At 36.9% G+C, this 20,776-nt stretch overlaps 1 protein-coding gene across 1 annotated transcript in view; it reads right to left on the bottom strand.

Annotated features, from left to right (window-relative positions):
• The window catches only part of ADAM12 (ADAM metallopeptidase domain 12), a 294,207-nt gene that overhangs the window by 25,101 nt on the left and 248,330 nt on the right, over positions 1-20,776 (bottom strand). Inside the window, exons 15-16 of the mRNA XM_087964323.1 lie at positions 6,450-6,558; positions 6,155-6,353 (exon numbers count right to left, since the gene is read on the bottom strand). Of these exons, the coding sequence (XP_087820449.1) occupies positions 6,155-6,353; positions 6,450-6,558 (308 nt within the window). The remainder of the gene's footprint in view (positions 1-6,154; positions 6,354-6,449; positions 6,559-20,776) is intronic.

Below are 20,776 nucleotides of genomic sequence, written 5' to 3'. Positions count from 1 at the left end.
ACATAACTTTGATTTATGGTTTTGATGCCAAGATGGGATAAATTAATCGAGAGAGGAGTAAGATGTTGTAACTTTAGGAGGGAGAGGCTAGAATATATTTGTAGTTATATATTTCTGTAAAGAATGTTGAAGACACTTTTTATATCTTTTTCTTTCTTCTTTATTTTTCTTCAACTTGTTTGATATTGAAATACTTTATGTTAGGTTTGGAGAATAATGGAGACCAGACATCTGACCAGTGACTTCAACTCTTTAATAATAGTAAATAGAACAGAACAGAGCAAGGTTATGGGCAGCAGTAACCCTTTTATAGGGTTAGCTGCTACCTTATTAACCAATGACATGTGCAACAAGTTCAAACTAATAACCAATGAGAAGTGTCAAAATAGTGGCCAATCAGGGACTAGTTATGGACCAATCCCTAGTTGTTGTATAAGGACCAATCAGGTGTGCAGGTTTCCAAACCCTGATTTGCATTTATGCTAGTAACTTTTATTGATTCACAACACTTTAAGTCAACGTACTCAGGTGCATCTGCAAAGAATTGTAATTCCATCCAAACTATGATGCAGACACATTGTGATGCAAATGCTGTTCCTGATGTACCATGTGTGAGATGTTGCTGTGCCGTTTTCCTTTCCCTGCTCTCCTTCTAGGACGCTGATGAAGATATTTTTATGGCTATTTCTGTGCTCAATTAAATTCGAACTTCTACCAAAATGAAGATCAGATGGCATGATTTTTCCCTAGTAAATATATGCTGGTTCCTAGCAAACAGTTTATTATTTTCTAAATATTCACAAACTGACTACTTAATAATCTGTTCTAAACTTTCAAGCTGACTTTCAAGCTTACTTGCCTGTATGAGAGGATATTCTGTTTTCATATATAATGCCAAACTTCTCCTCCTTATGCCTTTTAAACGACTTATGCCCCTGAGTTTTGCATTCTGCTCATGAGTTCCATCTATCAAGTTTCAGTAATACCTTCTAAGTCATAAGATCTTTACTTTTCCTTGCTTGTTCCTCATACTTTGGGTAGATGGATAAAGGTCATGAAATCCTCAATTCATCAAACTTGACTTGTCCCTTCCTTTAATTATATGTTCTTTATTGAATATTTCCACATCCTGCTATCCTTCCCTGTCTCAGTCCCGGGGGAAGTAGTATTAATGAGTTCCTGATAGTATTTACTCAATAATGCTCTGAATCAAGCTCATCTCTTGCCAAATGAGGGACTTCTGGCAAGAGATGAGCTTGATTCAGAGAATTATTCAGCTTGATTCAGAGCATTATTGAGTAAATACTATCAGGAAGGAAATGAGAACTCAACAACTACTTCAATTGTCAGAGAATCCAAACTATTTCTTTTGGCATCATCTGTGTAGCCAGTTTTCATACACAGACACACAGACACACACAGACATGCAGACACACACACATTTGGTATGTTCAAAGATGTGTCTGGCTGTGTCATGTAGATGAATTTCCATATGTATCAATAAAAAGGAATAATTATCAGTGAGCTAAGGAGTCTTCTGAACTTTCCCATTACATCCAGGCATCAAGGGGACTGTTCTTAACATATTATCAGGCTTACAGATCATTGCTTTAGTATCTCTGAGTAGGGAATCTATCACACATGATGTCCTCATTTTCAGGACAAAGGCCAACATTCTTCCCTTTGTACATCATGCAAGATCTTCTTCCTTGAGTCCTCCGGTGCTTTATAGCAATAGCAATCCCACTTAGACTTATATACCGCTTCACAGTGCTTTATAGCCCTCTCTAAGCGGTTTACAGAGTCAGGATATTGCCTCCAACAATCTGGGCCCTCATTTTACTGACCTTGGAAGGATGGAAGGCTAAGTCAAACCTGAGATGTGAGGATTGAATTAGCCTGTAATACTGCCTTCTAACAACTGCACCATCACGGCTCTATGCAGCTGTTCTTCATCCAGAGATACATGGGTGGTTAGTAGGTAAACCTCCTGCTAACATTTCTGTGTCTATTGCAATAATTCCTTATCTTCCTTCATAAGCTGGAAAGAGGACTATTTTGTTTCCAGCCTCTTCATCTTCTCTTCCATGAGGATAATCTGCCTGAACTCGGAGCATGTACATTTCTTCTAGTCTTCAGGGAGGAAAACAAATATGGCACATCCCCTACAGACCACAAAAGCAGTTTACTATATTTCCATCTTGCTCAGATATATAAAAACCAAGAACTTGGTCACAAATACTTAGATACTGGCGCAAGCTTATGTATAACAAGTGAAGCATATGGACCTCAAAAGTAAGCATAAGCTCAGAGATTTAGATAAGACAGAAACTAATCTTGATATGTACTCTGCCAATAGCAGGGGATGTTGCTTTAACCCCACCTTTCTCAAATTCTCAGAGGCACTGTTCTCATAGCTTTTCATTATTTTCCTTCCTTGCTTGACTACTCTGGAAAAGCTATGCACAGATATACTGAGCAAGATGTTTTATATATTCTTCTTGGTGTGAAAAGTTTTTTCTTTGCTTTGCAGGAACTGCTTTATGCTTTGGCAACTTTCCCAGGTTTGAATATGCTAAAGCACATAGTTAATGAAGAAGATGAAAATGTCATCCAAAAGCCACTAAATAGCATAGTTCCAACCGTTAAGTCAAGGTGTTCTTCGTTCTCCTTTCAGAAAAAGACCATCGCTTTGACACAGTGCTAAGATCCTGGAGTCCGTTTTCATAAAGAATCCCACCCCCAAATCAAGGAAGGAAAACCATAAGTCATAATTAAAATCTGAAAACGAAAGGCAGAAGGCAGAAGGACTCAAGCCTATTTGGAAGATCAGTCTAAAAAAATTCAATTCTTATAAATCAGAGGACATTGTCTGGGCTGTGTGTTACTCGTTATTTATTTTATGCTTTAAAGACATTTCTAGGTTACCTAAGGACTAAAGCCCTCCCCCATGAAGCTTATACAATACAATCTAATAAATAATAAAGGAGCAAAAATTAATAAAATCAATAAATCAAGCAATAACCATGTATAGCTAGACAGTATTAAAATATTGCACAAGTAAAGATGAAAATCAAGAACAATCCAACTGAACACAATCACAAAAAGGCCAAGGAAAACAGATGAATTGTTTGGGAGTTAATGACAGAGCTTGATGGATCCCAGCTGGATTATCATTTTTATCGGCATTTGCAGGAAAGTTTCCAGGAGATAGCAAAGCTACACTATATAATGCAACTATTTTTTTGCATCCAAAATATGTATCTTATAATACACCAGTCCATTTTTCATATATTTATGCATTGTTCCTCGTGTTGCATTCCATAGAAAAAACATGCTACTAGTTTCAAAGACCTGTATATATTTTGGAATACTCCCTTTTAAATGAATTTGATCATTTCACATGATTTTTTCAGGAAAAAGATTTTATATTCTAAAACAGGAACATAGGAAATTGAGTTAAATCACTTCATTAGTTCATTATCTTGTCCATGCCAATGGAGACTCCCAGCTCCACTACATGGAGAATTTCAGCCCAGCCTGTAACAAATTTTAATGTATTTGAAATAGTTATAACCTGCTTGATACAATCTGCATAGCACTCTTGGGATGCTGTAAAGTCAAATTCAAAGAAGAACACCACCAGGTCCCATTTGTTACTGTTCTTCAGCCAGCTTTATTCCATGTCAGTAACTAGATAAAACTCTTATGCTTAATATTGGCGGGGAGGGTGATTGGGAAAACGCTAACTGATGTTTTGGGCTTGATTTTTTATTGCAGAAGTGTTGAGCTAAGGGTTTCTTCCTTTTCACTTGATCTTGCCCTGCAATCACCCTCTGCTTGTAATTCATGAAGATTTCTGTTGCATCCTGTTTCCTCTTGTCTATCGGGTTCCATTTTGTTTCCATTTCTTACATTTCCATGTGGTATACTATTTTAACAAGAAGCAGGCAGACTATGGTAGAAACTGTTCCTGAGGACTTTTTGATGTTCTTTTCTGCGATATTGCCATATTAAAATAGGAAGTAACCAGCAGGTGGTTTCTCAAATAAGTACTGTTTTCTCGAGGTGAGCAGGCCTATGAAAGTCTTAGCACTTTTGTGTCTTATTGCAATAATTTCTTCAGATCATCTAGCCTTTTCGTAATACTCACTTGTTCAGTATCTCACAAGATATTGAAAAAGTCAATCAAGTTTATCTCTAAGGGCTCTTCAGAACATTGACTTCTGTGGAAGGTACAGATTGTTTGCTCAGGCTGTCTCTTCTCAAGGACAGTGATGATAGAAAGTCTTTGAAGTTACCTATTGTTATGTTGTTACAATTAAATTTTAATGTAAAAGCACTCTTATTGCCAAGATGAGTTATTAATGAGCTAACTCCCTCTGTATGAAACACATGCACTGGGAAGATTTCAAAATTGCCCAAAATTGATTTCCTTTTGACAACATTCTGGCCCAGGTAGGATGTTTAAAGGTTAGAAGGATTTGTTTAGACTCTCCTGGATAGAAGCCATTCAACCTTCTGCAAATCAATCAACTGCCTTTCACAGTGTAAAAGCTAACGGAGGGAGATAATGGTTGCACTTCTGGGCCTCCATTTTCCTCTATTTACTCTGTTATTTTGAATTTGTAGAGTGATTTGATTTGGCTGTAAGTAATAGTTATGTTGTCTAATACTTCCTGAGAGAGTGATACTTGCCTTCCATGCTCCTCTGGATGTAGTTTTATATCTATTAATTTATGCTCACTCTCTTTTTAGGTTCCAAAATAGGATCAACTTTCCACCACTATTATGTGTTTTAAGACACAGTTGTTTCTAGATGAGCTTGACTGACTTAGCAGTAGTATTTGTATGACTATGTTTAAATTTAATGAGAGTGTCTTTTACAGTGTTCACTTTGTTGTTAATTGTAGTTAGAAGCTCAGAATTGACAATACTATTTATGCTGTCAACAATAATTGTCAAGTTATACAGTCAGTAACATTTTTAAAATCCTTATCACTTTGTTGTATAAGCTTTGCAGTTGGTGGACAAATGGCTTTGTTCTGTGAGGGGGAAACTTCTTCAGGCGTTGAAGCAGAAAGATATAAAAGTCTGGAGCTCTCAATCTCCACCTGTATTTTCCATCCCAGGAGGTCATATCTATTACAGAGACTAGGGGCAAGAGCTGAGCGGCCTGGTTGCTTAGGGCAAGAGATGTTTGCCTTTTTAGATAACTGTCAACTTGGAGCAGTTTTATAGATTTGAGTGAAATTTGAGAAACAGAATGTGAATGTTGCCTCTTCCTTTTTCCCTCCATGGCAAAAAAGGTAAAAATACAGATCTCCAGAAAAATAGTAAATATACAGGTCTCCAGCAGAACAAGAATGGAAATAAATTGAAATAAAAATAAAGTAGAATGGAGTAGAATGAAAAAATGCAAAAGCTAAAGTTAAATTTTTAAAATCGGCAGCTCTTAATAAGTGATGTTATGTCAAAGCCTTCTTTTTAGTCTCTTCAACATATATTCATAATTATAAGCATTTTAATAGAGAAGTATGGTGCATGGTGACAGATATTATAACTTTATGTGTTCAACATTTATTATTCCACACACATTATTCATGTACGTGTCAATGTGTCCATGCTTGAATTAAGCTCTGTCATCAATTTTAGCTGATTCTGCTGGACACAGGAAGTATTGGAAACCATATTACCACTACTTTGATATCACCTCGAACAATAAGAAGCTTCACATCAATCTTTGAATATAAACACTTTGCATATTGCTTCGTTGCAAGAGTAACTTGTATAGACCAAACACTTGCTCATTCTCCAGTTTTTTTCTAATATATAATTTACCAGAAACTGGTGCAACATAAAAAAAATAAGTATTTTTGTCCATACTATATACACTTGTTTCAAATTTTTTATGTTCCAATTTACCGCTACTCCTTCTGGCTAAACAGTAAACTGATTCCATGCATCATCCATAAAACCTTAAGTATACTTAACATTGGAAGAGCTATTTGCATAATCCTTTATGTTAGGTTTGCCAGGCTATTAATTCAAAGCACAGAAAGTAACACTGAAAAAAAGGACTAGATGTAATACATGTACATATGAAAGACCTTAGATATCAAAGGGATTGAGGGAAAGGATTTCTAAGCCTTACTTTTTCATCTTCACATTTGGTTCCAGCCAAGACAAGGCCCGGATCAGGCATATCATCCCCCAAGTAAACATGTGTTCCTCGGCACAGAATTTTGCCTCCTCCTTGTAGAGGGATGTTTGTTTCTATTGAGACAGCATTGGTGCCAATTACAGGTCGACTCGCTCCCCCTTGACATTGAATTTTTCCACACTTTGAATCTCTGAAAAGAGAGGAATAATGTAGGAATAATAGAGATCAGCATCTCTATTAGCACTGCTTTACTTATTTTTGTTTCGGACAGATGCACAGCTTGTACCTGGGTTCACATTTGGCAAAAGTACTTTTGGAATCCTTGCCACAGTTTCCATATGGATCTCCTGCAGAATTGACTCTCTGGAAGCATATCTCAGGGGCAGGTTTAGCGCCTAAAACAGAGGCAAAAATAAGGAATCCGTATGAAGAATGTAAGAAAGTAAAATCTTGGTAGGGAAGAATGAAGAGAGGAGGGAAATTCTTGGATTATGCCTTTAAAGCTCCCCTCTTCTTCCTTCCAAAAGGCAAACAGGCATTTCTACCCACCTCTGTGAAATCACGAGATTATTAGCAATGTTCATGGCAGTCCCTTGGAGGTAAAATAAAATTAAAGAATACATTGTAATTGGAATAGCTATTCACCCGGATACATCTTATTATTTAATATAACTACTTACATTTTGGAACTATAATTATATTCATATTCTTAAGGGTGTGGGGTGTGCGTCTCTTTCTCTCTCTCTCTCTCTCTGTGTGTGTGTGTGTGTGTGTGTGTCTACCCAAATGGCTGCAGCAAGAAATATTTTGTTCCAGCTTTTAGAATAAACTGTGATGGAATTTAAATTTCTTGGTTTGATTAAACATGGTTTATTAAATAGATTACAATTTGCTGAGATCAAACAACACATTATACCCAAATCATCAAACCATTTTATTCCTTAATATGATACCATCTGAGCTGCATTAAACGATCATAATAAAGTTAGTGACATAACCTTCTGACATAAATTAATACTTTTTCTTTTAAATATTTATAATATTTAAATATTATAAATAAATATATGTATTTATCTAACCTTATTTTAAATATTCTTAAACACAAACAGTATTACATTCGTTCCCAAGTGGATTAATTGTGATCACACAATAAATTATAATATTAATACATAAAATCCTATACTTATTAATGAAATAATACTTAATGTTCTTACTATTTTCCCTATATATCTAATCAAAGTATAACTATCACTATTATTAATAAATCAATAAATCAATTAATTCAATTATTTAACAATCAGTTACAACAATCAATTTTCCTTTCCCCAGTATGCATATTTATAATCATTATAAAGAGAGAATAAAGAAGGAGAGATAGTTCATCATAGCGCCAGGTGATGAGGGAAAAAGAAGAAAAAAATATTGAGCAAATGTATACAGAAAAAAGAGAGTAAAAAAAGGGGAAAAAGGAATTTTGAAGTCAGTTTTTAGCTTTCCGTCTCTAAGTCTGAGAGCTTTCACTCCAAACGCACCGGAAGTGGGGAGGTAAAAAATGCTGAGTAGTGACTGCAATTACACAGTATCTCCACACATTCGGAAGCTTCCACTTTTACTTTTTGTCTTAGCGTTCCTAAGTTCAATTTTCCTGATTTTCTTCAGATGGAACCACCTCCTCAATTAGATCAGTATGCTCCCTAAAGGGCTGTTAAGTGGTTTATATCAGTTATATTGTTACGATAGCTTCAGGGTTTCTAAGTATCGCCTGTGGTGCCACACTGTCTCTATTCCGCCAGCTCCGATCTTCTTCCCGTCTCCGCTTTAATAAAGTCTTTTAGAATAAAAATCAAATGAGATAGTCCAAATCCTCCACAACTTCCAGGCACCTTCCAGCCGCTAGTCTCCCAACCTTGTAAACTTCCCTTTTTACTCATTACTGTCCTCTCTCTCTTTTCTGTCTGCCAAGCCCTTTCACTTTCACTTGCCTCGCATCCGCTTTTTGGCCACTTTCTTTTAGGGCTCCGGACAGACACTTGTAACAGCCTTATAAGGCTTAAGTCTATAGCATTCCAATCCTCCTCTCCGCCGCTAATTTTCTCTGCCACGCTCTTCCCCAATGATCTCACAAACTGTCACTCACTCGCTTCTTTACATCGGTGGCAGTCCGGACTTTGGAGCCGTCATTGATAGGGGGCTGTTTCTTGCTCGTTGGGCTCTGGAGGGCTCCTCTTCGCTGCAGGGGGGTTGCCTTCCCCACACTGCAACCCAAGTCTCCCCCACGCCAGTACGAATCTCTCCGGGACTCGTGCACCCTCAAAGAATTGCGCCAACTGCAAAAGGAGATTAACTGAAACCACAGATGGGCTTCTGCACCTCTGTTCGTCCTTGCCTTGCCACTGGAAGTCCTATTAATACTTTTTCTAGTAAGAGGGAAAACTCAGTATGGGAAAAGCACAAAATTAGCGAATAGAAAATTATGTTTGTCATAATATAATTAAAATACTGAATGTATTTACTTTGTTCTTTTGGGTTACCAGCAGCCATCTATTTCACTGAGACAATTTGGTGGTCTTGCATTTAATTATATGACTTCATAATTCCCTTCAATCTCTTTATTTCTAAGTAAATAGAAATATATTTGTTTTCTCTATTTTTTCTGTTCAGGTAAGCTAAGCAAAAGTAAACAAAAGGTAAGCAAACACCCAATTTTTAGCCCTTCAAGGTAGACCTGATTAGGAAAACAAAGCCATATAGATCAATATCACTTTTATTTTAAGTTATATTAACAGAACCTTCCAAGTCTGAATGTGCTTCTACCCCTCTCCCTTTATTTTTGTGAGAACTAGGGAGGGTCTTATCTGAACCATTTTCTCAGGTTACAGTGCTTCTCCAAACTCAGGTTTCATTTATCTGACTGTGGTTATGGTGGTAGATGTTCCTCTTGTCACTCAAAGTTATCCCCATTAATCCAATATATTACTAGTTAAACAATGGATAAGGTATAGAAGTAACTTCTTGAAGGAAAATATCTGATTTCTGAATCATAAAATATGAACAGCATTATCTTCCCTTTCTTATTCAATCTGTATATCAAAATGATCATAAGGAAGCTAGAGTTTGAAGAATCAAAAATTGGGGTAAAGATTGGAGGAAGAAGCATTAACAAGTTTCAAGATATTGACAATATAACTCTTCTCTCGGAAACCAAAGAAGGCCTGGAATGTCTGATCAAGAAAATCAAAGAAGAAAGTGAGATTTTTGGTCTCTTTCTGAATATCAAAAAGATCAAGCTCATGACCACTGCAAAGAATGAAAAAAAATCAAAATAGAAATTGACATTGAAAAGATAGAATGTATGGAAAAATTCACTTTCTTAGGGTCACAGATCACTCAAAACAGTGAATGCAGCCCAGAAAGAAAACATTGGATTGCACTGGATTGCACAGCAATGATGAACATGAGCCAAATATGAACATCAGCCTGGCAACCAATGCAGGTGCGTTCACTCTATTGTGTTCCCTGCAGCTACCTATGATTGTGAAATTTGGACCTTAAAAAAGCAAGAAGGAAGAAAAATTTGTCTGAGCTGTGCTGCCAGAGAAGGCTCCTATATATTTTTGGACAGCAAAGGTGACCAACAAGCAAGTATTAGAACACATAAGACCAGACATATCACTGGAAAGAAAAATCACAAAACTGCCTCACTTAATGAGGGGAATTCATTGGGGAAAAACAATTATACTTGGAAGAGTGAAAAGTAAAAGGAAACCAGGCTTCCAAAGAACCCACTGGCTGGACACCATAAGAGATGAGATCAGAGCATAGAAAAACTCAAAGAAGTAGTACAAGATAGGAAGATGTGGAGAGTTCTGACTCATAGAATTGCCAAGAGTCAGACACTATTGAATGGATAACATCATCATCACATATTTTTGTACTATCAATTGGTAGAGAGGTGAAAGGCAGAAGACTGGCATTGGTTGGTTGGTTGGTTAGTTGGTTGGCTGACTGGCTGGCTGGCTGACTGACTGGTAGCTGGAATTTAAAAGCTTGTGTATTATTGGATTTTTACTGAGACTGGATTTCCAGGGATCAGATATTTTCATACAACAATATTTTAAATCCTATTAAAATATTTTCTCTTACAAAACATTTAAACAGTAATATTAACTAGCTAAATACAAATCATAGAAAAAATAAGAAAATTTTAACTGTGTTTTTAGCCTATTAAATATGCTTTCTTGATTGCTGAATGAAAAATAAATGCATTTGAATAGATTATGCAGCAGCTGTATTTTTTTTCTGATGAGACATGCTGAGAAGGAATAAAATGTGTGAATATATTTCTGAGCAATTCTTTTCATTCAAGCTTGAAAACTGTATCTACTGGGACACTGAGTCACATAACTGCAATCTTTCTTTTCTCCTCTCTGTCTCACTTTCCCTGCAATGGTTAAAAAAGCCCATTAATTCTGTCTACTTCAGTATTCTATTCCAAAATAAATAAATAAATAAATAAATATCTAAATGTTTTTTTGATGTCACAGAGCATGAAAGGATCATCTTGTGGTTTATCTCCAACAGCTGAAACCTACAAATAAATGGTGCCTTTATAGGATAGAAAGGATAACGGTGGTGGGAAAATGTCTTGTCTACCACAGATTTATATAACTTATTTATGTGAATATTAATATCTCATCTTTCTAGTGGTTATGCAACAAATGGCTTCCATATACAAGTATAAATTTATTACTGAGACAAGAAATTGAGAGGATTTAATTTTCAATGAGGAGAAAGAAAAGAAGCAAGCTTTTGTTTTAGTTATTCTTAGTTAACGTTGGAAATTTTAGTTGATAAATTATAAAAATATCCAGCAATTTACTCCAGATATAGAAGCTAACAAACCCTTTGAGGTCAATTAGACTCCTGGTGCCTACTTGGTCACAGCTATGTTGCTTTCTGAGTAATTAATGTAAAAATAATTTTTCACTGCCTTTTTCTGGGTTGCTATATTCCTGTGTTGATTAAATCTTTCACTGTCAATCTCAATACAAGTTTGTATAGCTGAAAGGCCTTATTCCCATTCTTCAATCGCTTGGTATTAGCAAATATTTATGGTGCCACTTTTATAGAAAATATGTGTGCATTTTCCTTCCCTTTTTAATTCATCCTATTTAAACCTCTCCAATGAGAGCTGGTTCTGGTAATGGAAAAGAGGAAGATTCTTGCATTTGGAGCAAAGTTTCATCTTTCTTCTGGGCAATCTCTATAGGTATATCTCTATCACATCTGATATCTGTTGCCTGGTTAGGTGGTTAGCCAGCAGTTACTACTGCTTGCCGAGGCTCCCAACTAATAGGCATTTAGCAAGTAAGAATATGCAAAAAATTATCTTGACTTGGTAGTCATTGCTAGAGCACTGATGAAAAAAATATGTTTTTGTACACACATACACACACACACACCCTTAGAACAGTTCATTTAGGCACCGAAAAAAGTGACATATGCCCATTTTTCAAACTTACGACCATTGCAGGATCCCCATGGTCAGGTGATCAAAATTCAGATGCTTGGTAACTGACTCATATTTAGGATGGTTGCAGGGTTACTTTTTATAACCTTCTGACAAAGTCAATGGGAAAGCCAGATTCACTTAAGAACCATGTTACTAACTTAACAAGTGCATTGACTTACTTAAGAACCGTGGCACTTAACAAATGTCTCAGCAACAGAAATTTTGGAATCAGTTATGGCACGCGCAACACACACACACACACACACATCCATTTGTTGTGCACCACCCAGAGTCACCTTCAGTGAAATAGGTGGCTATATAAATTTGATCAGTCAAATCTATTTATTTATTTATTGGAATTTGTCAAACAAAAACGAGAAAAAGAATAAGAGAATAAAAATACAATGACAGGGACGATAGGCACGTTAGCGCCCTTATGCACGCCCCCTCTACCAACCACTTAAGTATGAATAAGGTCCATGGAAGTCAATTTGTGACTGAAACTGAAAATTTGCAGCTGAGACAACTGAATCAGGTAGAGCATTTTAGACTTTGACAATTCTATTACAGAAATCATATTTTTTACAGTCAGTTGGTATCTAGTAATATTTATGATGTTGTTCTGTTTTGTATGGGCCTTCTTAAAACTGCCTAAACTAAGTTTATAAGCTTTCATGGGAAAGAATCTTACTGAGGTAAGAGATTTTTTGGGGGTGGGCTGGGATATAAATCAAAATAATAAATAAAAACAGAATAGCCCTTTTTTAATTACAGAAGAGAGAAGTTGGCTTGTAAACAAGTCTTCCCAGCATCTCTTTCAAATGGCTTTTAGGTTTCAGAAACACAATAATTTGTTACTAGCTTTCTGTCCCTACAACCCATATGTCCACAATGTTATTATAATTCAAGTTGTATTCATACATAAATAAGGAGAATTGATGATCCTTGTACAGCCTTTCTCAGCCTGGCAACATACAGATGTAAATGGACTACAACTCTCAGTAGCCAGAATGCCATTCCTGATTAACATATTGGAGAGTGTCAGGTTAGGGAAAGCTGAAATAGTAGTTTAAAAGAAAAGCACAAAGTAAGAAACCTTCAGAAAGATACTTAAGGAAACCAGCTGTGATGTGTTTCTTTAGGAAACCCATTTATCATAATTCTACCAGATAAACTGAAGCAGAAAGCCCTGTCTTTCTCTCTCTCTATTTTGTTACTTGAAGAGGCAAAGTGAAAATGATTGGTGAAAGATTGCTAGCAGATTTTAAACTTGCTGAAACAGAATGAATGCTTATCTTACTTCCTTTCAGCCATCAGAACTTGACACTCCAATAGTTAAGATCTGTCACATTTTTTAACTGAAATCTCCTACCACCCATTTTTAAATTGATATAAAATAACAATTTTCAAAGTGGTTCACACACTGCTCTAAATTTACTTAATTATGGCTGGATAATTAAATAGACTACAGTGACAAATCACTTTGGATCCTATATAACACACAAAGTCAAATTAAACAAACCATATTGTGCTCAGGATATGAACCTTTGTTCATACTTGTTTCTCTCACTAAATGCAACAGGCCATTTCTCCTCATTTCCATTTTACACCAGAACACAGAGATGTTGTGGGTCAGTATGGACTAGGAAATATAGTTTCCTGAAAAATTATTTAGCTCTTATATTTTTGGAATTCTTGCTATTTTTACTATCTTTGCCACTATATTTTACCAGAACTTCATGTGGATCTACTAAGATATACATATTTATGTGTGTGTGTGTATTTATATAGTCTGAGTGAACAAAGAGCACCAACTTTTGTTGTTTGACATTTCTTTCATAAACATAGTCAGAAAAGTTTCAGTTTTGACTTATCTATCCATACAACTTTTCTCCAGAAGTTTAGGCCATCCAGGTCTTTTGGGGCAACTCTGGTATAAACATGAGGGAGCCATGATTTTTACTTTGCTACTTTCCATTCATCATATTTTTATCTACTGCTTTGCTACGATGCTGATAATAGCTGAGAGCCAGATAAAGTGATCTGATAAGAAGCCTCAAATACCATTTAAAATTGTCTCTGCCTCATTAGATGAAGAGGCCTCTGTACCCAACTACTAAACAAAAAGAAATGAGAAGGGAAGACCGGTATAGATGACTGATGAAGTAACTCTACAGCCAAGTATCTCTTAATTTGGATGACAACGTAGAAGAACTTAGAAGTATATACCACCCAAGAAATTATGATGGGACTCATGTCTTGAAAGTATCCATAAAAGCCTTTAAGATATGCATTAGGGCTAATGGCAAAATAATCAAAGCCACCATGCAAGTCTTGAATAATCGTACTGTCATGTCTTCAGCCTGCTTGCTGGAGGTGATAGCAACAGAATGAAAACTGTGAGATCAGCAGGAAAACCTGCTGATATTTCTTGGTGAAATGTCTACAGAAATAATCCTTTCATCCTGAAAGATCATCATGGGGGGATCCAGTATGGACTATTTTTATTTGCCCGACCAATAATTTCCTCTAGCTAATGATTGAATTGAAGACACTGAGCCAATTTATAAGAAAGGAGAGAAATTTTATCTGTGATTTTTTTTGTCTAATATACTAAACATAATTTGTAAACAATGTACTTGACATTTTGATGGTAAATCAAATGATGGTCTGGATCAGTTCACAGCATTGGCTGAGAAACTAACTAGGTTCAACTGGGGAAATCACTGATCAAGTATTGCATAGAGCTGTATCAACTACTGTAACAGAAAAGTATTGTAACCATCACCACTATTTGGTTTCATGGATTTAAAGACAGCATTGAATTCAGCACCCTCTTCCAATGTCCAGAGATTACTGCTTTTGTTTCAATGAACTCAAATAATTCACAATAATTTTAATGTACTGTTTATTCTTCGTGATCTGGCACTCAATTTTGTTATCCATTTTTATAAGTCTGATAAATCAACTACTTTTTTTAAATTTGCTGATCAGTTGCTGGTTATCTTCAAAAGGGCATACAGCTCAAGGAAGTATTTGCTTAATATATGTATTTTTACCCATATGCATTCTGCCCATTACAGAATCCTCTGCTCAGTTTAAGCTCAGTCTGACTATTTTACCCTTTTTACTTTCCATTATCATCTTGATCATCTTGATCTTTTGTAAATGAAACTAAGATGTATTTACTTATCATCAAAAGGAGAGTCAAAGCTTATGATATTTTTATTAGTCAAGGCTAGCCTAAATTGTCAACATTGTTTAAAGACATGCTCAATTATTGAATCTATTTTTAATTAAATTGATTGCCCTACAGGGGTTGGTTACTTTTTCATACTTGCATGTTAGATAACAAAAGAAAAGCACTTGGCTGTGGCAGATGCTGGTGAGAGTCATGGTGAAGGGACTTTTTGCTCTTGGCTTGCCACCCTATGTGTCTTCAAGGTCTGCTCCAGCCAGGGCACTGTAGTTGTCACCAATTTGGCAATGGGCAGCCAATGTCCAACTAAGCCATCTTCCCACTAGCTAGGCTAAGTCTTCCCTTCTATGTGAAGGAGGAACTGAGATACATGATGATCTGGGGCTGCTGGTGTTGCTATTCCTCTTCCCATCTCCCATGGCCTGGAGAATGAGAAGTAGAGGAGGATGGAGTTTATTAGAGAGTATAAACATTATACTTTCAATATAAAACTATATATTGTTTTTTTTAATAACACTAATAAAGATAGGATAAAAATAAATAAATAGACATATAGAGAGAGGTGATTCACTTGACATGGCATATTTAGATCTTCAACAGCTTTTGTAACTAAAAATTCTTGAATAGTTGTGGGTTACAGTGACAGGCTCCTCTTATGATTAGATAACTGATTAAAGGGCAGAAAACAGAGGACAGGAATAAATGGATATCTAAATACTAATTGTAGGAAGACTCTCACAATGGTAGATATGCTTGTTTTTCTATTTCAGAACAAATTCCTTCTGGAATTTTGTAAAAGCTTTCCTTTTCTTTATAAAAGTACCGTAGGGTATAAAAGTACCGTTGGATGTTTATTTCAAAAAAGACAAACAACAGAATATAGAGACAGAGATATATAAGTGTGTGTTTGTGGAATTTTCTGAATAGTTGTCTTATATTTTATCTTGACAACTGATTCTCATAGTAAACTGCACACATCTGTCAGTCATCACAATATTGGTGATAGTATTTAATTATCCCATTCCCATTTAAACATGTACAGGAACCCCATTTGATTTCAAGAATTTAAAGCAAAAATTCATTCCTTTGCAGTCTGAGAAAGTCCCAGTTTGTCAAAGGTTGAGGCTTCTTTTCTCTCAGAAAAATCAATGTTTCTCTCACCAATGGATCTATCTGCATATCTAAGCACCTCCTGGAAATGCCAATACAAGCAGTAGATAATATCCAAATGCATTCTACTCTACATAACCATCAATCATATTGCTATAAATAGGTCACAGCTATGGCAATGCAACTTTACAGAAGCGAAGTATTTAAAAATTTCATTTTAATTTAAAGGCAGAGATTGCAGGGGAAAAAAGAATAGGATTTTTCTTATGTAACACAGATTCTTGTCTTGAATTCAATCTGTGAAATATTTCTTTAACATGGGATTTTTATAGCACTATAAAACTTTCTTTCTACTATGATATTTTATTGGAATAAATTATGTTAATGTTATTTTTTTTAAATAAGATTTAACGGTATGGTATCCAACAATTTGAAACATTTTTAAATCATGAGAACAACTGTAAAACTTAGTAGAAATTTTGGAGCATAATGGACATTTTGAAATTACTGTATGTCTTTAATTGGATAATTAATTGATATCAATGTTCTAATATCTAAGGGGCTGCCACAGAAGTGGGGGTCAACCTGTTCTCCAAAGCATCAGAAGGAAGAACAAGAAGCAATGGATGGAAACTTATCAAGGAGAGAAGCAACCTAGAACTAAAAATGAACACTCAAATCAGTTGACCAACTTATCTCTTGAGGTTGTGACTGCTCCAACACTGGAAGATTTTAAGAAGAGATTGGACAACCATTTGTCTGAAATGGTATATAGGGTTTCCTGCCTGAACAGGGGCTTGGACTAGAAGACCTCCAAGGTCCCTTCCAACTCTGTTATTCTAGAAGCAAAAGATTTCTCAGATAATTTAATGATCGGCTACATGGGACTTTTCTTCACAAATTAATTTTTCTACTTTTTCTGTTTTTGCTTAACAGCTAACAAAACTGCTGGAAGTTTGAAAGAAGAAACCACCAGGTTTCCATGTGTTTTTCAGCAGTTGCCAGCACAGCATTTCTAGCATTTCATTAACAGTGTTTCCGTAGCTGTAGCTGAACTTTTGTTTTACTTTTATTTATACTAGGCAATGAAATATCTAAATTTGAAGGGCATAATACAATTGGATTGTATAAGAGTAGGTCTTACCTGCCTATAATCCCTTATACCAGGGGTGGGATTCAAATTTCTTAACAACCAGTTCTGTGAGTGTGGCCTAATTTGTGGGTGTGGCTTGGTGGTCATATGACTGGGTAGGTGTGGCTTGCTGACTGGGCAGGGTTTGGTAGTCATGTGACTGGCTAGGTGTGGCTTGTTGGTCATGTGACAGGCAAACCAAATATAAGTGGTCCTTGCTTAATGGCCAGTTGCTTAGCAAGTGTTCTAATTTATGACTCACCTCCCTAGAGCTACTTGACCTGTTTTTGGTGTTTTGACAACCATGCATGTGCGTGCGCGCACACACACACACACTTATGATCAGTTACAAGATCCAACACAGTCTTGTGACTGAGGTTTTCTATGTTTTTTGCCAGTTTCCAACAATTCCTTCTGGTTTCTAGTTAAAAATGCCCATTGGGGAAAATGGACTTGTTTAACAACCACAGTGTTTGCTTAATGACCATGGTGTTTGCCTAACCCAGGGTCTGCAACCTTAAATACTCAAAGAGCCATTTTTCTATTTTCTTTTAAACAGGTATCTCTCTCTGTCTCTCTCTTTCTTTCTCCCTCTTTCTCATTTCTTTTTCTTTCTCCCTTTTTCTTTCTTTCTCTCATCTGTCTCTTGTCTCTCTTTCTCTTTCCCTCCCTCCCTGCTCTCTCTCTCTCTCTGTGTGTCTTCTCTCTCTCTCTCCATCTTGTCTCTTTCTTTCCCTCCCTCCCTCCCTCTCTTTCTTTCTCTCTATCTGTATGTGTCTCTTCTCTCTCTCTTTCCCTCCCTCTGTGTATGTCTCTCTTTCCTTCTCTCTTTCTCTCTCTGTGTGTATATACTGTCTCTCTCTTCTCCCTTTCTCTCTTTCTCTCTGTCTCTTGTCTCTCTCTTTCCCTCCCCCCCCCTCTCTCTGTCTCCCTCTCTCTCTGTGGGGTGGTGGGGGGAGGAGGAATATGTCACCTTTTTCAATGCTGTTGTAACTTTAAATGGAGGCTAAACAAATAGTTGTAAGTCAAAGACTATCTGTATCTACCACTTTAACCTTCCAAATAGCATCTCACTAGATTTCAGCTGCATCTCTGCACCAGGCACATAGGATAATTTCCTTATTCCCAAAATGCAGAAAAATAACTCAGGGTCACAAGAAGTTGTACTTCTGAGTGTTTTTCAAGCTTAGCAACTTTAAACCATGTGGACTTCAATTCCCAGAATTCCCCAAGCAACATGAGCCCTGATCATTTGATTACTCCCAAGTCAGTAATATGAAAGTATTACCAACTTTAAAGATACTGAGCATTGTGTCTCTGTATGAATTGATTTAATAAGATCCCATACTTACCACGCTCATGTCTCTGCTTGGACAGAACCATCAAAACACTTCTACTGGATTGCCCCTTGTACCAAGGCTCTGATTTAATATTGCCTCCTCCTCCTCACTAAATGCATAGATTGACCTCAAATGGATGTTAGCTATTTTCTACTGGTGGATTAATCTATAAAATGCGATATAAACTGCCCCTTCATCACAAGGACACAGCTTTAAAAAGTAAAGTCCGCCCCAAGGGATACTTGCTCCAGGCTACTTTAAAATGCTTTAAAGCCTGGTTCAACTACAGCAATGCTTCCTGGAACTTCTTCTTGTAGCACTGAGATCCTTGGCTTTTATTTTGAAATCCAGCTGGGGAAGCAGTGCTGGATTTTAAAAGGCAAGCAGCTCCTCAGTACTACAAGCAGTGCCAGGAAGCCAATGAATTAGTCAATTAAATAATACTTTTAAACTACTTTCTCTCCCAGCAATCTGGGCTGAAGCAGAATTAAACCATATCTGCTCCTTTGTTTCTGAATGGATTTTATAGGAAGGAGGCTTAATTTCACACACACACACACACACCAGCCACTTCGACCTATCTCATGGAAACTCAATATTTTCCAAATGGGATAGGCACAGCTGGTGGGGAGGAGAGAAAGGCATTCTTGTTCCAGGCTTAAAGCCCGGGAGCTCCAGCAGCATATCTTCAGCCTCATCAGAGGCAAGTGGCTGGGAGTGGAAGGGGTGGGGCGAACCAGGGCCATGATTTGCCGGTTCTCTGAACTGGGCAGAATCATAACATCCGGTTCTATAGAACCGGTGGGAACCGGTAGAATCCCACCTCTGCCTTATACCAAATGTCTATTATCTTGGGATCACATATTTGTTGCAGAAGCAGCTTGAATGGAACCCAAAATGAGCTGTGCATGTGGCCTCGTATGCCCTGAATCACACTTTGCCCTTCAGATCCAAATTTCTGGAGAACCCTAATTTGAGCCTTACCTGTCCATTAGTAAAAGTACAATACGGCAAAGCGCCATTCACCATCATCATTAGCAATAACCAACTGATTTTTTTTAAAATGCATTTTAGTGAATGCTGTAGGAATTGAAGTTGAATTATAGAGTGAAGTTGATTGAAGAGAAAAGAAGAAATTACTTAATTCTTGGAATCTTTCTTCTGACCTTCCCTCAGAAGGATTCTTGCAATCTAAGTAACATCATATTATTTTAATTAAATCACCTATTTGCCTTTTTAGGACCTTGCTACTCTCAGTCATTATTTTGCAGTCTAACTGCCCCATTTGGCACTGCTCTATTGTCAAAAGAATTGACTGCAGAAAAAAGTAACAAATAACTGAAATGTTGGAAAAGGGACGGTGCAGAACTACAGCAGCAAAAAGTTTGGAGTGGATGGATATGCGGTTTTCTAAAGCACTTCCTCTGTTCTTGATTCAGATTACTTTATATCAGTGAAAGCCAGATAATGGTTCAAGTCGGTTCCCGGATTGATGGAAGTACATTTGGTGGCACCATTTCATCCTAATTCATCTTCAACTATGACTTATGTTTTCAGAGTTAATGCTGTGCACTTACAGAGTGGCTCTCATCCCAGAAATCTCTAAGTGCTTAAGCAAAAGTAATAGTAATTATTTCTAAGAGGAAGGCAAGTATTTGCATTTTTACAGTTAAGTAACTTCAAGCAAAGCAAGTCAACCTTTGTCCAGGAAAGGATGCAGCTGTTTTCACGTAATACCAGTAAGGACAATGATGGTCACTAGGAATCTCCATGTAACATTTAACTATGTGCACAGGTCTGAAGTGAGACTTATGGCTATGACCCAGCAAGAAAAATCCTGGCTAATTTTGGCAAAACAGATGTTGACATATATGAGCTGTAACTGATGTTTCTGAAAGCCTGAGAGAATGTACCCAGCCTTCTCCAGCCTAGAACCTGTCATTCAATATGTCGGAAGCACAGCTCCATGCTGGTTGGAAGCTACGTACCCCAAATATAGCTGGCAAGAGACGGTGAAAGAATGATGTTGTTACGAACTAAGCTAACGCATTCATTAACAACCCTAATAGTTTTACTTCAACAGCAGGCTCATAATCCTGCACTTCTGATTGGCCCGCGAATAGCGAGTCGTGATTGGTCGTTTCTGGCTGATCTGATTGGCTGACAGCGGGTCGCCTCTGATTGGACGCTTCTAAGAGCGGTAAACTCAAATCATTGGTTGTTTTGACAGCAGCCAGCTCTATAAAAGAGCTGCTGCTGCCCAAGTATTTCGCTCTGTTCTGAAGTCACTAATAAAGAATTGAAGTCACAGTTCAATGCC

This window comes from Notechis scutatus, chromosome 4, assembly GCF_049901735.1.
Source record: "Notechis scutatus isolate UNSWTSFEM ecotype Mainland chromosome 4, rNotScu1.2, whole genome shotgun sequence".
NCBI lineage: Eukaryota > Metazoa > Chordata > Lepidosauria > Squamata > Elapidae > Notechis > Notechis scutatus.
Note: the sequence above shows the minus strand (reverse complement) of the source record. Positions and strands in the feature narration are given on the sequence as shown.